The 17,040-nt window shown below is 49.2% G+C and overlaps 5 protein-coding genes across 5 annotated transcripts; 3 read left to right on the top strand and 2 right to left on the bottom strand.

Moving 5' to 3' along the window:
• Positions 1 to 1,213: 1,213 nt before the first annotated feature.
• Positions 1,214 to 4,822, top strand: N7509_002294 (putative serine/threonine protein kinase; the record flags this gene model as incomplete). The annotated part of the gene is made up of 1 exon (XM_056626931.1): positions 1,214 to 4,822. One exon carries the CDS (start codon positions 1,214 to 1,216, stop codon positions 4,820 to 4,822), a length of 3,609 nt encoding a protein of 1,202 aa, XP_056492726.1.
• A 1,440-nt stretch (positions 4,823 to 6,262) lies between these two features.
• On the top strand, positions 6,263 to 7,436 carry N7509_002293 (arabinogalactan endo-1,4-beta-galactosidase; the record flags this gene model as incomplete). Its single annotated transcript, XM_056626930.1, has 2 exons — positions 6,263 to 6,592; positions 6,711 to 7,436. The coding sequence occupies 2 exons, from the start codon at positions 6,263 to 6,265 to the stop codon at positions 7,434 to 7,436; spliced, it is 1,056 nt and encodes a 351-aa protein (XP_056492725.1).
• Positions 7,437 to 8,811: 1,375 nt separating this feature from the next.
• Positions 8,812 to 11,113, top strand: crzA (putative C2H2 transcription factor Crz1; the record flags this gene model as incomplete). Its single annotated transcript, XM_056626929.1, has 4 exons — positions 8,812 to 9,348; positions 9,408 to 9,753; positions 9,861 to 10,016; positions 10,131 to 11,113. The coding sequence occupies 4 exons, from the start codon at positions 8,812 to 8,814 to the stop codon at positions 11,111 to 11,113; spliced, it is 2,022 nt and encodes a 673-aa protein (XP_056492724.1).
• Positions 11,114 to 12,292: 1,179 nt separating this feature from the next.
• On the bottom strand, positions 12,293 to 13,316 carry N7509_002291 (uncharacterized protein; the record flags this gene model as incomplete). The annotated part of the gene is made up of 2 exons (XM_056626928.1): positions 12,293 to 12,718; positions 12,819 to 13,316. 2 exons carry the CDS (start codon positions 13,314 to 13,316, stop codon positions 12,293 to 12,295), a joined length of 924 nt encoding a protein of 307 aa, XP_056492723.1.
• A 2,137-nt stretch (positions 13,317 to 15,453) lies between these two features.
• Positions 15,454 to 16,704, bottom strand: N7509_002290 (uncharacterized protein; the record flags this gene model as incomplete). Its single annotated transcript, XM_056626927.1, has 4 exons — positions 15,454 to 15,602; positions 15,663 to 16,251; positions 16,311 to 16,452; positions 16,643 to 16,704. The coding sequence occupies 4 exons, from the start codon at positions 16,702 to 16,704 to the stop codon at positions 15,454 to 15,456; spliced, it is 942 nt and encodes a 313-aa protein (XP_056492722.1).
• Positions 16,705 to 17,040: the final 336 nt, after the last annotated feature.

Raw genomic sequence — 17,040 nt, 5'->3', positions numbered from 1 at the left:
GTAGTTTGGATGTGGCTTAGTTGAGAGACATGGACTATTCTTACAGAATGCCAATGGGACCAACTGGGAGTGGGCGGAGTTAAAGTCCTCGACGTAATATGTGGTCGCCACCGGGGATTGCCTAGGTGAATGGCAGTATAATCTGTGATAATACTAGTAGTTATTATATCAGTATAATAGTAATAGTAATAGTAATAGTAATAGTAATTATAATTATAATAGTACTCGTATGATATTATAGTCCCCCCTATAGGTGTTATATTATAGAATAGAATATCCCTATCACACGGACCATCGGAGTATCGGCCGAAGCCAAATCACTGTCTGACAAGCCCCACCAAGTAAGTTTCTGGCCTTTTAAGTTACCAGGCAGTACTGAAGTAACTAAACTAAAGTAAAGTAACTAAAGTTACTAAGGTAGGTATGTGTATTTGTATTGTATCCCCAGTATCGGAGATCCTTGACCCTAACCTGCCACTGCCACTGCCACTGCAGAAAGTCTTGCACTTCCCTTGGCATCCGATCTTCGCTCTGCCCTACTCTTCTCTCCCTCTCTCCTACTACTCTCCCTCCTACTCTCTCGAATTCCCCATTTTTTACCCACCCAACCTCCCTTTCTTCCCCCCCCTCCTTTTCTCCCTTAGGCGCACCACCATATTCACTCTCCTTCCATCTTGATTTCTGGACTTTCCTTCTTGAATTGTTCGACTCCACCCCTCCCTTTCCCTCGACTCCATCTGCACGAGGCCCGACCCAGCACGAGCACGAGCCAGAGACCACCACACCGACCGGGTCCAACACCCATATTTATACATTCGCCCTCGCCTCTCCCGAAGTTTCACGCGGAGGCGATCGAATCCCTTGTGTTATAGCAGGTCTATAATTAACATCGACGTCGATATTTCACTCCATTCCCTCCATCCGATTCCCTCACTGCCTTACCTTCGGCCCGGTGTCCGGCACACGGCTTCCTCGACCCGTCCCTCCCTCTCCAAGTCACTACGCTGCAAGTAATGCCGGTCCCTTGGTGCTCCCACTCCGAGCTTCTCCTAAGCTCTCGTTGAATTACTCCTATCTGAAAGAATCGGCGTTAAAGAGGATGCTCAACTGCAACCCCGGAACTCTTGGTTCGCAAACCTAAGTCACAAAACGGACACCCGCCCGCACCGAGAATATCAGAGGTTATAAAATTAAAGAGAAGGAGAAAATAAGAATGGCCGAAAATCGCTCTGCCATTGTTGGTTTGGAGGAAGCGGATCAGTCCGCGACTCGCAATAGTCATGTCTCGCTCGACGCTAAACCTGGTCCCAACCGCTCCGATGAACCATTACAACCGCCCACATCCAACGACAAAACAGACGCCCGCACGAAGCAGACACAGTCATCGAACACCAAACAATCGGTGCACCCCGATATCGCCGAGGCTCAAGCCACCCTCCGCCAAGCCTTCCCTCATGTCTATGCCACCGGCCGAGCCGCTTCCACACGATCTTCGACGAGTTCTCTTCAGGCCTTGAATGAAGACACCGTGGTGGATGCCCGATCGGATCAAGGAAGTGTTGGGCAAAGCCCTCGACGAGGGTCCCGACACTCCGACACTCGACCTGAATACCCCGTCTACCCCGATCAATCCTATGCCTCACTCCAGTCTCAAATACATCCAACCTATCATCATCGATCCCGGAGTTCATACCCAACACCGGCGGAGACAGCTACTCGATTTGCTCATGTTCGTGCCGCCCGAACGGCGGGCAACACACCCGTTTCGAGCCCCGGCCTCTTCTCGATGAGGACCCCTCGCAACACACCGCCACTAGGTTCCGAAGACGAAGGATCGCTCGGCAGCCCATATCTCCACCCAAGTCACCTCCAACCTCCCAAAGAGACCCACACCGCCGAAGTCGACCGAGATTTAGTCACTGGCAACAAGGTTATCAATCAGTACGAGATTCTCGAGGAGCTCGGCCGAGGCGAGCATGGTAAAGTAAAGCTTGGTCAGCACGTCGCTACCAAGCAGAAGGTTGCCATCAAGATTGTCCAGCGGTACTCTAATCGCCGTCGGTTAGGGAAGTTGGGCAATCCGGAAGATAAAGTTAAGAAAGAGGTCGCCATCTTGAAAAAGGCCCGACATCCGAATGTTGTCAGTCTCCTCGAGGTCATCGACGACCCAAACCGACAAAAAGTCTATATTGTTTTAGAATACGTGGAAAACGGCGAGATCATTTGGCGCAAGAAAGGAGTCCGAGAAATTGTCCACGTGGACAAGTTGCGGCTGGATCGCGAAAAGGCAGGGATTCCCGACACTCCGGCTTTCTTGGAAGAGAGCCTCCAATTCATCCGAACGGCACAATATCTACGCCGACAACGGGACAAGGCACGACGCCGAGTCGAAGCGCAGGCCGCAGACGCACAGCAAGGTCCTATTCCTGCCTGGAGTTTGGAGCACGGTGTTGAGTCTTCCGACGAGGAAGAGGAAGGCGAGGGTCTGGGGCTTTCCATGCGACGGTCTTCCACCCGCTCAACTGTGCTCATCGATGAAAACTCCCACAGCCAATCGTCCGCAAATGATTCCATTGCAGCTGTTGAAGGAAGCATGTATGGTGCTTATTCGGATTTCCCCTTCGAGCGCCGTTTCAGCACCACTTCCAGCAGCTTTGGCTACGCCCCATCCGAGCCTGACTGGTCTGCCGACACTGATGACTTGTCATATGTCCCCTGCCTGACTGTTGCCGAAGCTCGCAGCGCATTCCGTGATTCGGTTCTTGGTCTGGAGTACCTCCACTTCCAAGGTATCATCCACCGCGACATCAAACCCGCCAATCTCCTCGTCACCAGCGGGCACCGAGTCAAAATCTCCGATTTTGGCGTTTCCTACCTCGGAAGGCCTATGCGGGACGAGGAGGAAGAGCAGCTTGGGGAAACTGACGCAACTGAGCTGGACGATGCCCGTGAGTTGTCGAAGACGGTCGGAACCCCGGCATTCTACGCGCCCGAACTTTGTTACGTTGGTGATGATTTTGAAGAGACTATTGGGTCAGTTCCGAAAATCACTGGCGCCATTGATGTTTGGTCTTTGGGTGTCACATTGTACGGGATGGTTTTTGGTCGCCTCCCTTTCCTGTCGGATGACGAGTATAGCATGTTTCAGACTATTGTGAAGAAGGAGGTCTTCATTCCCCGCAAACGTCTCGTTCCTGTCATGGATGAGTCCCTTGGCCATCTACATCTACCCAGGGATGTTCGCGAGGATAATGTGCTTGAATACGAGGATATCGATGATGAGTTGTACGATCTACTCCGTCGTCTTTTGACCAAGGATCCGGTCAGGCGAATTACTCTGAAGGAGATCAAACACCATCCTTGGACCTTGTACGGCTTGCCTAATCCACAGATGTGGGTGGAAGAGACAGATCCCGGTCACCAAAGCAAGGGCAAGCGGATCGAAGTTTCCAACGAAGAAGTTACCAGTGCCGTCAGCAAGGTCCCCTTCATCCAACGGGTACGATCCAACGTTGCCAAATGGTTTGGCGGTCGGTCCTCCAAGGAAAAGCGCAATGCGAACAATTCCTCAGATACGCTCTCTTCCGCCTCGAGCGCGAGCACCTTCGGGAAAGCCTCGCGTGGTGGTGACAGCCGCCGCTCAAGCTTACGAGGCGATGAAGACATTTTCCGTCTGTCCAAATTCGGTGGCCAGGGCGAGCATCCACTCGCTCAGAGTGTCACAGCAAGCCCGGTAGAGGAGGAGTCGTGGGCGTCTTACTTTGAATCCCTTCCTGTCTTGTCTGAAAACAAACCTGTCGTTGCGCCAACAGTCACACCTCGACCGGGCCCTCCCCGACGCGCCAAGTCCTCCATGTCCACCGCGGAATCGACCAAGACAGTGAAACAATCCAGAATGGACTCTACTCCAACTGGCCGACCACGGTCTGGTGTTACGCCATCCATTATTGAAGCACTCGGGACAACCAGCATCGGCAGCATCTTCAGCGGTGCGACTCGACGGGCCTCTGGGGCATTTGGTAGCCGTAGCCGCCGCTCGTCGCCAACCGGTGAGACAGCTCCCACTTTGGATGACGACCCTCGATCCGAGCCTAGCCTTGCAGTGAGCAATGCTTCTGCTGTTGGCCACATGCGAGCCTCTGGCTTATGGAATGCCAACACTTCTTCATCTGGTACTGGATTATCGATGCCAGTGGGCCACCGACGCAATCGGTCTCAACAGCTCGCAGGAAAATCTTCTGCCGAATCTTTCAATCTCACCAAGGAGGCGCTCCTCCGGCGTAGGAGGAGTGACATCGAGCCAAGTGCGGAGAATGCGCTGGCCCCCAAGTTTGAAAGCGCTATGTATTCCACCGATTCGCTGCAACTACCGGCATTGGCTCCTCCCCTAGACCATGGATATGCAGCTGAGCCTGCACATGGCGATGCGCCTCAAAATGGTCTCAATGCATCAACGCCTTCTGCTGCAACGATCTCATCGTCCTCTGCCGACGATTTCACCAGCGGCATGTCGCAAAGTGCTTCTCACCCTAGCATTCCGTCTGTTGTCTCGGGTGCTTCATCTCTTTCTGGAGATGGGCTTTATTTCGGATTCAAGGACAGAGATTCGGATACTGCGTCCCAGGTACCTTCTATACTTCGCACGGGCGAGACAGTCAAGGCTCGCCTCCCCGGGTCTCCACGTCCTTCCGAAGAAGACGAGTCACGGTACTACTGCGACGATGAGGAAGAGGAGTCTGACTCGGAGGAAGAAGTCCTGGTGATCGGCAAGAAGAAGCCGCCTCCGAAGTCCGAGAACAAACCTACTCTCAAATCGAATTGATCTATGCTCTGATCGCATAATACACTGATCAATACATACCCATATTTACCACCACCTCACGCCCTTGCTTCATCTATTTCTGTATACTGAGGGGTCGTTGCATATTATGTTGCTGTTTTTCCTGTTTCGCCACGGGATCATATTTGGAACTTGAACGTGGCATTCTAGAATTTGTTCCATACATTCTACACGTCTTGTACATATACATATGCGGCGACATGGGCATGTTCCTACCATGTCGCGGGATTTTTCTTCTTTTGATTTCCCCTTTGCTCCGATCGCACAGCCTATGGAAAGATGGACTGGGCTGGGCTGGGCTCGGCTTCAGGAACTTGGAGCCCCTCTCCTTTCCCCGCCATCATCCAGCCGAAAGCTACCTGCCCACCTTCACCTCTTTCTTCTTCTTCTTTCTGGTCTTTGATTGCCCCACACCGCTCAGATCTTGACCTTGATTTTTCCCGCTTACCTGTATTTAATCCTTAAGGGTGATGATTGTTTGTTGGATCTCTATTGCAGGTGGTGGTATGATAAATGATGGGAGGCGTGGCACCGCCTGTTGCAATGATATGTCACGAAATGAATAATGGGGATCTCCCCAGCAGATATAATTGTTTACACACTTCATCCAAAAAAGTCTTACGTACGTGTACAAAATGCCACATGCACTGCACTGCAGGTGTAATAGTAGTAGAATTGGCTACTCTCCGGTGGGGTTCAAGTTCTTCACAACTCCCGACATTTTGGCTTCGCTTCCATCGAAGATCTACGTCAGCTCCTCTTCAACAATTAACAACATTCCACCAATGAGATCAACCCACCACCCTGAACCGAACCACTTTGTACTAGTATCATGAAGATTCAATCTAAGCTTTTAATCTATATACTCCGTACTCGCCCCTCACGGAAATAAAAGTATCAAAATCAAGCGACGCCCCCAATTTGAACTTGAAGCCAAGCCATTTTAAGACACGGCACTACTACCACTACTAGTAGCGTGTACGCCCAGCCCAGGTGTACTTACTCGTACATAGACGCCCCCTCTTCTCCACCCTGACCTGACAACCGTCACACCGGCGTTTCACGACGCAGCTAAACCTAGACTGGTCGTCCTCCGGACAAATAATTCACCTTGAAGGCGTGTGGACTGGAGCTTAATCAATAAGGAGGAGATTTCCGATCCTGAAGGGGTGAGTGCCGAAATGTGCTAAGGTTAGAAATATAGATCCATTTTAGACTCGGAGAAGAGTCGGGTGGTTTTTGATAAATAGGGGAGATCTGCGTCTGCGTCTGCGTCTGCGTCTGGGAAAGAGAAATGGAATAAGGAATGATCACACCTTGAAAACCCCATCAACCATTGGAAAACAAAATATTCTACTCGACAGCTCGGTATACGTACAATACATCCATAGTACCAGTTACTACACACCGACAACAGGCAAAATGCTGCCAACCCTCCTCCTAGCAGGAGCGTACCTCCTCGCACCAGCAACAGCAGCCCTGACCTATCGCGGCGCGGACATTTCCTCATTAATCGTGGAGGAAAATGACGGAATCTCATACAAGAATTCAGCGGGCACAACCCAGGTCTTGGAAAAGATTCTTTCAGGCGCTGGAATCAACTCCGTTCGTCAGCGTGTTTGGGTGAATCCTAGTGATGGCAGTTATGATCTAGACTATAATGTCAAATTGGCCAAAAGGGTGCAGAATCAGGGGATGTCGACGTATCTTGATTTGCATTATAGTGATACTTGGGCAGATCCGAGTGCTCAGGTACGTTTACGTTTTTAGTAATCTACTCCTCGCCTTTTCCTTTTCCTTTTTTTTTTTTTCTTTTCGCACTTCATTTCTTTATTCGTGTTTTGACTAACGTTTCCTGGAAATACTTCAGACAACTCCATCCGGCTGGTCTACCACCGACATCAGCACCCTAGCATGGCAGGTATACAACTACACGCTAGAAGTATGCAACGAATTCGCCGCCAACGACCTAGACGTCGAAATCGTCTCCATCGGCAACGAAATCCGCAACGGACTCCTCTGGCCCCTCGGTAAAACAACCAGCTACAGCAACATCGCTCGAATCCTACACTCAGCAGCTTGGGGCGTGAAGGACTCCGATCTATCAACCACTCCCAAAATTCTCATCCACCTGGACAACGGCTGGTCATGGGATCAACAGAAATACTTTTACGACACGGTGCTCGCAGCTGGAACGCTGGTCTCGTCTGATTTCGACTATATCGGCGTTTCATATTATCCGTTTTATAATAGTGCTGCAACACTGGCGTCGTTGAAGACTAGTCTTACGAATCTGAAGTCGAATTATGGGAAGGATGTTGTTGTTGTTGAGACTGATTGGCCTTATTCGTGTCCGTCGCCGGCTTATGCTTTTCCTAGTGATTTGTCGAGTATTCCTTTCAGTGTTGCGGGGCAGCAGAGCTTTTTGACGAAGCTTGCGGCTGTTGTTTCGGCTGTGGGTGGGTTGGGGATTTATTATTGGGAGCCGGCTTGGGTTGATAATGCTGGGTTGGGGAGTAGCTGTGCTGATAATTTGTTCTTTAGTTGGTCGAATGATCAGGTCAGGGCTAGTTTGAGTACGCTTGGTGGGTTGTGAGGGTGAATTGGTAGCGATTAATGGGTGCTAGGTGTTGTTGAATTCAAGTTTCCTTAGTTAGGCCCGAGGCAGTGGGGGTGGATGTTAGGGAACAGATAATTTGACTTGATTTCAACTCAATTGTACTCTGTAGATGGACGAAGTGGGTCGTTGATTTCAATCGTTCATTTTTTTTCTACATATTGTATAGCCGGCTGCTGTCAAGCAGATGGCTATTGTTAAAACCGAACTAGTCATGCTTACTCCGTACTCGTACTGGAATGCAATTTGTGATCTATTGATTTTCGCTGACATCATGATCATGTCGCTGAATTGAATTTTCTTTTTTAAGATATTGCACCCCTAGATGCAATGTTCCTAATTTAAGCTTGTCGAGGCAGAAGAATTCTTCATACAACTTGCAAAGCCAAATTTAAACTATCTTCAAGGCAACCATCCTCTGCTGTTGTTCAGTGTTCACCTAGTTCACCTAGTTAACACGTCAGACAAGGCGCACAGCAGTCTGCCTTGCCCTAAAAGCAGACCCCTCTTGGCCCGAGCCCGCGCTTATGCCTGAAACGGTATAGATCCGACTGGAGACCGTGGGTGAAACTCAGCTGCGTGGCTGTGCAAGAACTAAAGTCCCATAGTGCTTCTCTTGCTCCACCGATGCTTGTATGTCTTTTGGAAGGCATCGAAATTCGGTAGATTGGCAACTGCCACAGGTACAGTGGCTCGTGGCTTTGTTAGATAAAAATAGGATTTGAGTAGGGCTAGTTCAGAGGGTACTCGTAAGATGATGGTGTCTAAGCCTATCTACTCCGTAACTATCGCTGTTATCGACAAAAAAGAGTGGAACAATGTGGGGAGACCCCATCACCAGTTCTTCATTGTTCACGGTGTGAGACAAGATCCTCCAGGGGCCCAGCTTGAACGAGTGGGCCTTGGACTGTCCCTTTCAAGTTTCCCAGTCGATTCAATCTCGTACTTCGTAACCCTTTAGCCTTTGGCATTGGCATTAGGGCCCAAATCCATCACACTTTTTGGGTGCAGACCGCCTTGCGCACGTGAAGTCACCTTTATCGTATCCCACGCATGAGCACCCTACATTACTCTCTCTCTCTCTTCCTCCCCATGATCATGTCGATTCTATGCTGACAACACATTGCGCGAGTGTCGAGTCCTCCTTGCGAATGACACCCCCTTATAACCCTTCCTTTTTCTTTGCGTTCAACGCTGGACCTCACCCCGCTCCTTGATCTCATCCGATCCGATCTGATTACTCCCCGCCTACGCCTACAATTGGTCTCCGTCTCCTCTTGCCATCATCACCTGATCGCTCGTCTCTCTGACCAACTTGTTGCGACATTTTGCGTTTCCCTTTCGCGAGTCCGCCATGGCGTCCCACAACCAGGGCCAGGGATCGGGCGCCTCACCCGGCAATCCAGACCATCGCAGCGTGAGCCCGTCACCCCACACTCAGCAGTATCACGACCCAACCTCCGGCTTGGGCCTGGATCCTTCCATGTCCGCCGCCTTTGCGACAAACCAACCCTTCAACAACCAGGACCCAGGAATCGGCGGCGCAGACGCGTATGGCTATTCTACTGGTTACTTGTCGGCCGCCCCGCCCGCGCAGAGCCTCGAGCAGTTCCCCCCGGTGATAAACACCAACAACATCTCCATGTCGCAGTCTTTCGACCCAAATCTCGTCAACCAAATGGACCAGGGACAATCGGGTCTACACTCCCGGCAGCCCGATGAGAACTTCTCCAGTTTACTCAATAACCCCAACGACTTGGACTTCTCCGGCTATCATAACCACAGCCCCCATAGTACTACCGCGTCAGAATACGATTCGTCGCATCTCCTGGATCCCCAAATGCATCAACGACCGGCATCCATGCACCAGGCTATCAACCCGGCCGATCTAGTTAGCCCCATCTCCAACCCCTCTGCGTCGTCCCACCCTCCTCCCAAGACCAACAACAGTCCTCCCCGGGCCCCATGTCCCCTCCCGGATCAACCCCGGGCACGTATTACACTCCCCAGCATTCACGACACACCTCGTTGGATCCGTCTACGGCGACTTATTTGAGTGCACAACCAAATGCAGACTGGGGGTCAGTTATGAACAATGTCGCATTCCAGGGCCACCGGAGAGCAGCGTCAGAGGTTTCGGAGGTTTCCTCGGCCAATCACTCCCCATACCTATCCCAGCATGAGTATGACGGCATTGAGAACAATGCATCGCCTTCACTGGCTCCGCAAAATGATCCTGCTTTGTACGATAATCAGCTGGGTATCGAGCAGTTTACCCTCTCGGAGCAGCAGCAAGGTTTCAGCCCACTTCATAGCCCGTACATCTCACCTCGCCTCATGCCACAGCAGGGAGGCGAGATTCCAAACAATGGCGCTTATCTCAATGCCAACACCACGTCCCAGTTCCCTCCTGCGCCGACCGAAATGTACGGGATGCCGGGGATGCACTCTTGAACCAGGGCTTCGACAATGGCATGACAGATATTGGCCAGGCATCCTCGATGGCCCCTCCTTCCATCAACGTGGAATTTGCCCCGCCATCACGAGTTCCAAGCTTCGGTCCGCCCAAACCGACTACTGATCTGGACTCGTTGAGCCCCCCCTGCAATGCGTGCGTTTCAATTACTCCAGCCTGGTTTTTGTTTCTAGCTACATATACTAACAACGCATTAGGATCTCGTATGCGCAGCAAGTCTGACCCATATACACACCCAGCGTCTCGTTCAAGATCACCGGCGAACTCGGCCACGAGTCTTGAGCCTGTTGCCCCCAGCACTCCTCGCTCGTTATCCCCACACTCACGCAGTAGCCCTGGATCCCGCGAGGCATCTCCCTCCCGTTCCAACCGACGTCTCTCAACGTCGTCGATCGAAAGCCGAAATTACATCCTGGATTTGGCCGATCCCCAACGCCCCGGTGCGGTCCCGGGCGATTCCAAGCGTGTTCAGAAGCATCCTGCCAATTTCCAGTGCACATTATGCCCAAAGAAGTTCACCCGGGCGTATAATTTGCGCTCTCATCTCCGAACCCACACCGACGAGCGACCGTTCGTGTGTACTGTCTGCGGCAAGGCATTCGCCCGTCAACACGACCGAAAACGACACGAAGGGTTGCATTCTGGCGAGAAGAAATTTGTTTGCCGAGGCGATCTGTCACGGAATGGAAACTGGGGTTGTGGTCGTCGATTCGCCCGCGCCGACGCTCTTGGTCGTCATTTCAGATCCGAAGCAGGTCGAGTCTGTATCAAGCCATTGTTGGACGAGGAATCCCAAGAGCGGGATCGTGTTCTCATGGAACAACAGCAACAGCCACAACAAGCGGCCGGGCATTTGCAACCTGTCCCACAGCCCATGGTTATGCCCGGGGTCCCCGGAATGGATGGCCAGTCTGGTAGCAATTTCGTTCTCCCTGCTGCACTTCTTGCACAATACCCCGCACTTCAAACTCTTCAATGGGATCAGATCCCTGCTGCGGGCGAAGATCCTGGCGAAATCGGCGGTCGGAGTAGTTTCGATGCAAGTTCTGGCGGCGAATTCGGCTATGATGAGGAAGATTCCGGCATGAGCGGTGGTTATGGAAATAATCAAGGCGGCATGTACGGTGGCCAGATGTTAGGCGGCGATCCTGGATATCAGGATCAAAAGTGGACTGGATAACAGAGGTGCTGAATAAGTTTATGCATGGATACCATACCTTCGTTTATACCCCCATTCTTGCAGATTCGTTCTTGGGATTTTTGGTTTGCACTTTGGAAAGGAAAAGCCTCGACTTCAATTTTCTTCTCCAGTCGAGTTTTCACGCTCAAGACACTTTCTGTCCTATTCCTTTCTTTTCCTTTCCTTTGGCCTGTGCCCTTTATAGAAGCTTTTTGGCGTTCAGATACATTGGTCATTTTGGGGAGCTTTGTTTTTTCCCGTCACCATGGTGGGCATTGGGGTTTTGATGCTTCCTTTTTTTTTACCCTTTTTGTGGCACACTTTATACCAGCATTTGAGTGTGCTATACCTCCGATATTTTGCCTTTCTCCTCCTTTCTTCCTTCAACCCCTTTGCAGAGTCGAGGCGAATGAAAGAAATATTCGCCCCGCAGTCTGCTTCTTTCTTTTCAATTTCCTTTCGATCATCTTCGTTGCCGCGGAAGTTTTGCCATCGTGATGTGATGCATTTGATGATTCCCTTCTCTCATACCCGTCTTTTTTTTCGACTCGTTATTTCTTTTGGATATACCTCTAGTTTTTGGAGTACTATACCACAATTTTCAAACCATTTATTTGGCTGTCTTGAATCCATCCTTAACTCTAGCTCTTCCCAACTAGTTATTTGGTCTCGCTGTCCTGGAGATCATTGGATGTAGGTATAGTGGCGCCGCAGGAGTTTCCAACCCTCTATTGCCCAGCATAGGAAGGCAGATACTAAGAAGGACAACACTGGCATGGGACCGGAAACTTTTGCGGCACCGAGTCAGCCACCCGTTCCAAGGTTTCAGCCGTGTTAAAAGTGATTATTTACAATTCGATATCTTAACGATTTGGGACCAAAGAAAATTGTCTTTCGGCTTGCAAAGCAAGCAGCGTTCACGATATGCCATAGCACTTTCACTCTAGCCTTAGTTGATCGGCTTTGTACACAAATATGATCCAAACCAGCAACATAGATATATAGATAATGAACCTGGTAGAAAGACCTCATGCATCCCATGCTCTTATTCGCTACCACCCAAAATCACTCTATACTATCAGCCATCAACAGCATCATACCTCAAGAATTATGTATAGCTGTACTTGCAATAACCCTCTGCAACCAAACTGGTGAATTTCTGATAGGCTTGAAACAAGCCTACGTGTTTGAGATTATTTCAAAGGCAATATTATACGCAGCAGGCATCGAAACGCCCACAATACTCGTTGAATAAAGTATAAGGACAGTGATGGGCTTTACCCATCGCATCACAGGAAACTGTGTCGCCTCAAGGACAAGTAGCATCGCAACAGTCTGCACCAATGTTGTTGTCGAAATCACTGCGTTTCGTCTGGCCCAGCTGAATTCGGGGTATTCGCGAAATACGGTGTACAGATGCAAGTCTAGCACCAGCCGACTAACCACCGGAAGAGATAGGAACATCCATGGTGGAATCACAAGGGAAGGAGAGACCAGGACCTGGCGTAGGCCCCTTTGAACGCATACGCCGCCCTGGAAGAAAAGGGCGGCGCACACGGTGTACTGGGAAGTGCGGCCAAATTTGTTGAGGCGGAGGAAAACAGCCTGGTAGAGAGGATCTTTTGTTAGCAAGCAGCTATGCAATTGTAAGGGAATTTGAGGCCAAGAATCCAAGGACCTGTTTGAAGTTGGGCGTATAGCATACCTCGAATCCGGTGGTTATAACTGGGATAATAGTCGACCAGTCCGCGGGTATAACTACCGTTAGAACAGTTCCAAGCCCGCACGTTACAGCGGTAGAAGTAATAGCCGCCTTCCACGTTCCGTTTGAGCGGCTTAGAGCATTTGCATATTCCGATAGCGACCAACTTCGAAGATTGGCGGTTCTTTTCGGCGGTGGAGCGCAAGACCGGTCCAGACACAGTCCGATAAGGCCGTAGGTGGCGAAGGCGGAAATGAAGACGATTCCAGGATATTGAGAGACAAAAGGTTTTGTCGTGGGGTTACTGAAGAGCAAGATAATGAAAGATACGAGAGAAGCCATTGCCATCATGCGCACGCTGACAAAGTAATACCAGTGATCAATTATGGGACGATTACAGGATGCGACGACTGTGATGGAGTCAAGGGCGGGCATAAATGAAAGGCCGAACCATACATCGAGAGCAACTGGGCGAGAGGGATTGAGATGCCATCGTCCCATATCTTTGTAGTCAAGGGCGGGTTTTGTGAATGGGATACTGTCGTGGGTAATTGTGCCACATTGATGGGGGAACCAGCTCGACTCCGAGTCTCCGATAGCAAGGGTAGGTTGGAAAGAATCATGGTGTATAGAAAGAAGACAATGATTACACTGGTCTGTATAGCCAAGAGTCTTTTGGTTTTGATATCATGCATACTAAAGACAGATTATGCCTTCGACAACCCTAAGTCGGTAACCGTTAGTTACCATTATGAAATTGGATAGTGGGATGACTTTGGGATGAAGATCAACCAGGATGCGAGACCACGTTTTAATATTTCTAGAAAATACCCATGACTTCCATAACTGAGATCTGTAGATGTTTTAATATCCAGATTACAGGATCCGCATCCTCTAATTACTGCCCAGCCGAGTGTTGATGTGGTGGGGCAGATCGTCCGGGAGCCTTGGGATGATACGGCGCTCCATAGTTAGCCGCAACCAGTATTTAGTGGTAGTCGGGCCGGTAGAAAATGGGCCCATCTTGTAACCCTGATCTCCGAAATTCCTGCTCTTTCTCCATATAAATTTGGGACATAGTAGCTACTACACTGTCCAAGAGGCTGGCCCATAAGTTCGGGGCTATGTGGCGTTGAAATGGCATTCTGCAAGGGCGTATGGGCGCAGAACACTCCACTTTCAACTGCACCAGGGGTTCACCGCTGCGTCCTAATTTGAATGGCGAACACTGCTACATGTGGACATCAGGGCTACAGACGGCCTCTAGATCGGTGGGACTATAGTTATGCTTTATGAGTTGTTACCGTGTATAATCTACCCGGTCAATTGGCCGTAGGATGGTCCGAAAACATCGCATCGAGGTCAATGAGCAACTACTAGGCCTTAGCTTCTGGAAGTAGTATTCGCCTTGGTTCAAGGTTCAAGAATACTCGTATACCGGCATTGAAGGTAGTAGTATATTACTGGATTTGATCGAGGGATCGGCCCGCACCCCAGATGCCCAGGTGGAGAATCGTCATGTTGGCTATATATTGAACAATCATAAAGTTTATTTGTATGCGATTTCCTGCACGGGCGATCATTGGGCAAATGTACAGATGCAACATTATCCTGCACTATATCTCTTTGATCATGATAATGAGCGACGAGAAAGAAATATATTCAATGTCATCCAGACCATATGCCAACGTCGAAAAGACTCTGTTGAACCGAATAGTAAAATCAATCGAGCTTTTTGGAATTTTCTGTATGAGATCCCCTGTAACAGTGAGCTTATGTGGCAGGCCTTTGGTGCCTTAACCCCAAGGTTGACTCACGCAGTTGTTCCAAAGCTTTTGTCGAACGAGACGATATTGCCCTGCAGAAAGAATGGACGGATGATTCTGGTCAGTATGGTCGACGTTTGCATTTTAAATTCATCATCGTTGATACCAGGCTGAATGCAGATTACAGTAGTATATGTATGTAGATTTACTCTGAAGCCAGGGTCCTGAATATCGCCGCACGGCTATAATCAAAGATCTTCCTAGGTGACGAACTTTGTCCCAAGTCAGGCTGCCTTCGTATGACAGTGAACTATACTATGGACAAGTCTCTTCATGATTGCAATTTTTCTCACAAAGTACCCCATGATACTACGCTCTTTGATTCCAAATTCCCTTCCATCTGTCCAAAAGATCAGAGATGAATTAGAGGAGCCGAAATCGGGCGAGTATTCTCAGCTCTGCCGTGACCAGCACGCGATCTTGATATATTTCTCTTTTTTGCAGGATCCAGTACATACGACCATAGGGTGTGGAGAACAGGGCTTCCCGTCCGCTCAGCCGTACTTAAGCCACACGCCGGCAGGTTAGTAGTATGGTGGGTGACCACATGCGAATCCCTGCTGTTGTATGTTCTCTTTTTGGTTTTTTGATTTTTTTTGATTTAGTATTTGCCGCTCTAGTATGCAGTTGGGCCAAGCCCTAACTCTGGTACTTTTACCCTACAACGTAGATACTAGTATAAGACCACATTGGAGTATATGAGTACGTCTATGAACCCGCGTCGATTTTAATGAGAGTGCATTAAACTAAATCTCCTTCTTTATTCCACTCAAGACAAATATCCAGTTACAACAACCAAGCAATTTTGAAGTTTATGACAATGTACCACTCTCAAAATCGTCATCGCCCATATTTGCTTGGTCTTTCAAAACAGGGAAGCCAACATTCGCCTCCCAGCAGCCATTGGCGGTATTGAAATGCAAGTTTCCACCATACTTCTTAGATGTCGTATCCGTATCACCTGTTACTTGCATTAGTGGTTATTGGAAAACATACAAGGACTGTAACGAGTTCCACTTACAGTGATCAATAGCAGTCAGGAACGTGCTTTCACAGTCATCAGGCCAGAAAATATCCTTGCTCGTGGCTTTCTCGCAATTCGTTTGATCTTTAGCAAATTTAATATCCACCTCAAGACTACCACCAAAGACGCCGGAATTCCGGTACCAGTGAGGGCTGTCCTTAGTAGTAGGGTCCTTAAAATCATGTTGACAGAACTTCTGGATCTGAGGAACGGCTAAATCTCGATCAACAGGCATCATCGAACTTGTTCGAATGTTATTGCAGTAATCGACCGTTGTGGTGGTATCGCGTTTTACCGCTATGCTCCACGACGAACCATCCTTCGTTTGGAGATTACCACCTCGCTTTTTAGTCGTGGTGTCGGTGTCACAGCCATCTATCAGGTAGGTGAAGCCTTTCTGGCAATCCTTTTCATGCAAAGAATCTCCTGGGGTCACCTCTCGCTTGTTGTTGTACCTTGGGCGGGCCATTCCCTCAATTATCACAATAGCAGGGTTTTCAGACGAAGTATACGTATCTTCAAAGGAATTTCCCCATGCCCATTGGCCACTACCATGTGCCTTTGTGCACCACTGTTTCACGAATCCCTGAAAAATACAAGTCAATTTGCGTTGAGATAAAAAGGTTCAGCGAAGCTCAGGCTTACCAAAAGTTCATCACGATTCACTGCGATGTTGCTAGGGTTCTTATCATCACCAGCACATTGCTTCGTAGAAACTGTAGTGAGATCCTTTTCATCTTCAAATGGCGCAGTCTCTCTGAAGAACTTGACAGCCTGTTCCGTCTGCCTTTTTTTTGAATTAACTGAGCTCTCTTTTTGAAAAAAAAATTCCCCCGGTCAATCAAGACTCTGGGATTTCAAGATGCTCTCCCAGGTGCCCGGGTTCTCTATTCTAGGCCTTGTTATAGTGTGGCTTATTCATTTTACAAGCCTAGGCTATACAGCCTATTCCGGTTCTCATAATCATTTGTACACACACCATCGAAGAGGCAAAACTATTCAAGATATCATTAATCACAGGCTCAATAATCGTGCTCATGCTTACGAAAGGCTGTTTTTGTGGGAGGCCTATAAAATCATTGGGTACGTTATGACGGAGAGATTTTCGCCTTCTCAGAGTATCTAGCCAATATTCCTGTTGTCTATGACCAAGTTTTCGGTATTTCAATAGTTATAGTCAAACTGAGGATTACATAATACAAAAGCTCATACTTCCTTACCTTTTGAAGCCTAACGGAAAACAACTTATCAAACCCGGGCTAGATAATCGATATGTGATATCTGTTAGCGTCTCGGCACAGTCGGCAAATTATTCTCTGGATTATCCTGAATTCATGCTAAAATTAACGGGCCAAAATACAGCGGTCCAGGCTTA

The sequence above is a fragment of the Penicillium cosmopolitanum genome, assembly GCF_028827165.1.
Source record: "Penicillium cosmopolitanum strain IBT 29677 chromosome Unknown utg000004l:1.0-4361866.0:1.0-4365735.0, whole genome shotgun sequence".
In the NCBI taxonomy this organism is placed as follows: Eukaryota; Fungi; Ascomycota; class Eurotiomycetes; order Eurotiales; family Aspergillaceae; genus Penicillium; species Penicillium cosmopolitanum.
The sequence above is the reverse complement of the archived record's forward strand: the minus strand, read 5'-3'. Positions and strand labels throughout refer to the sequence as shown.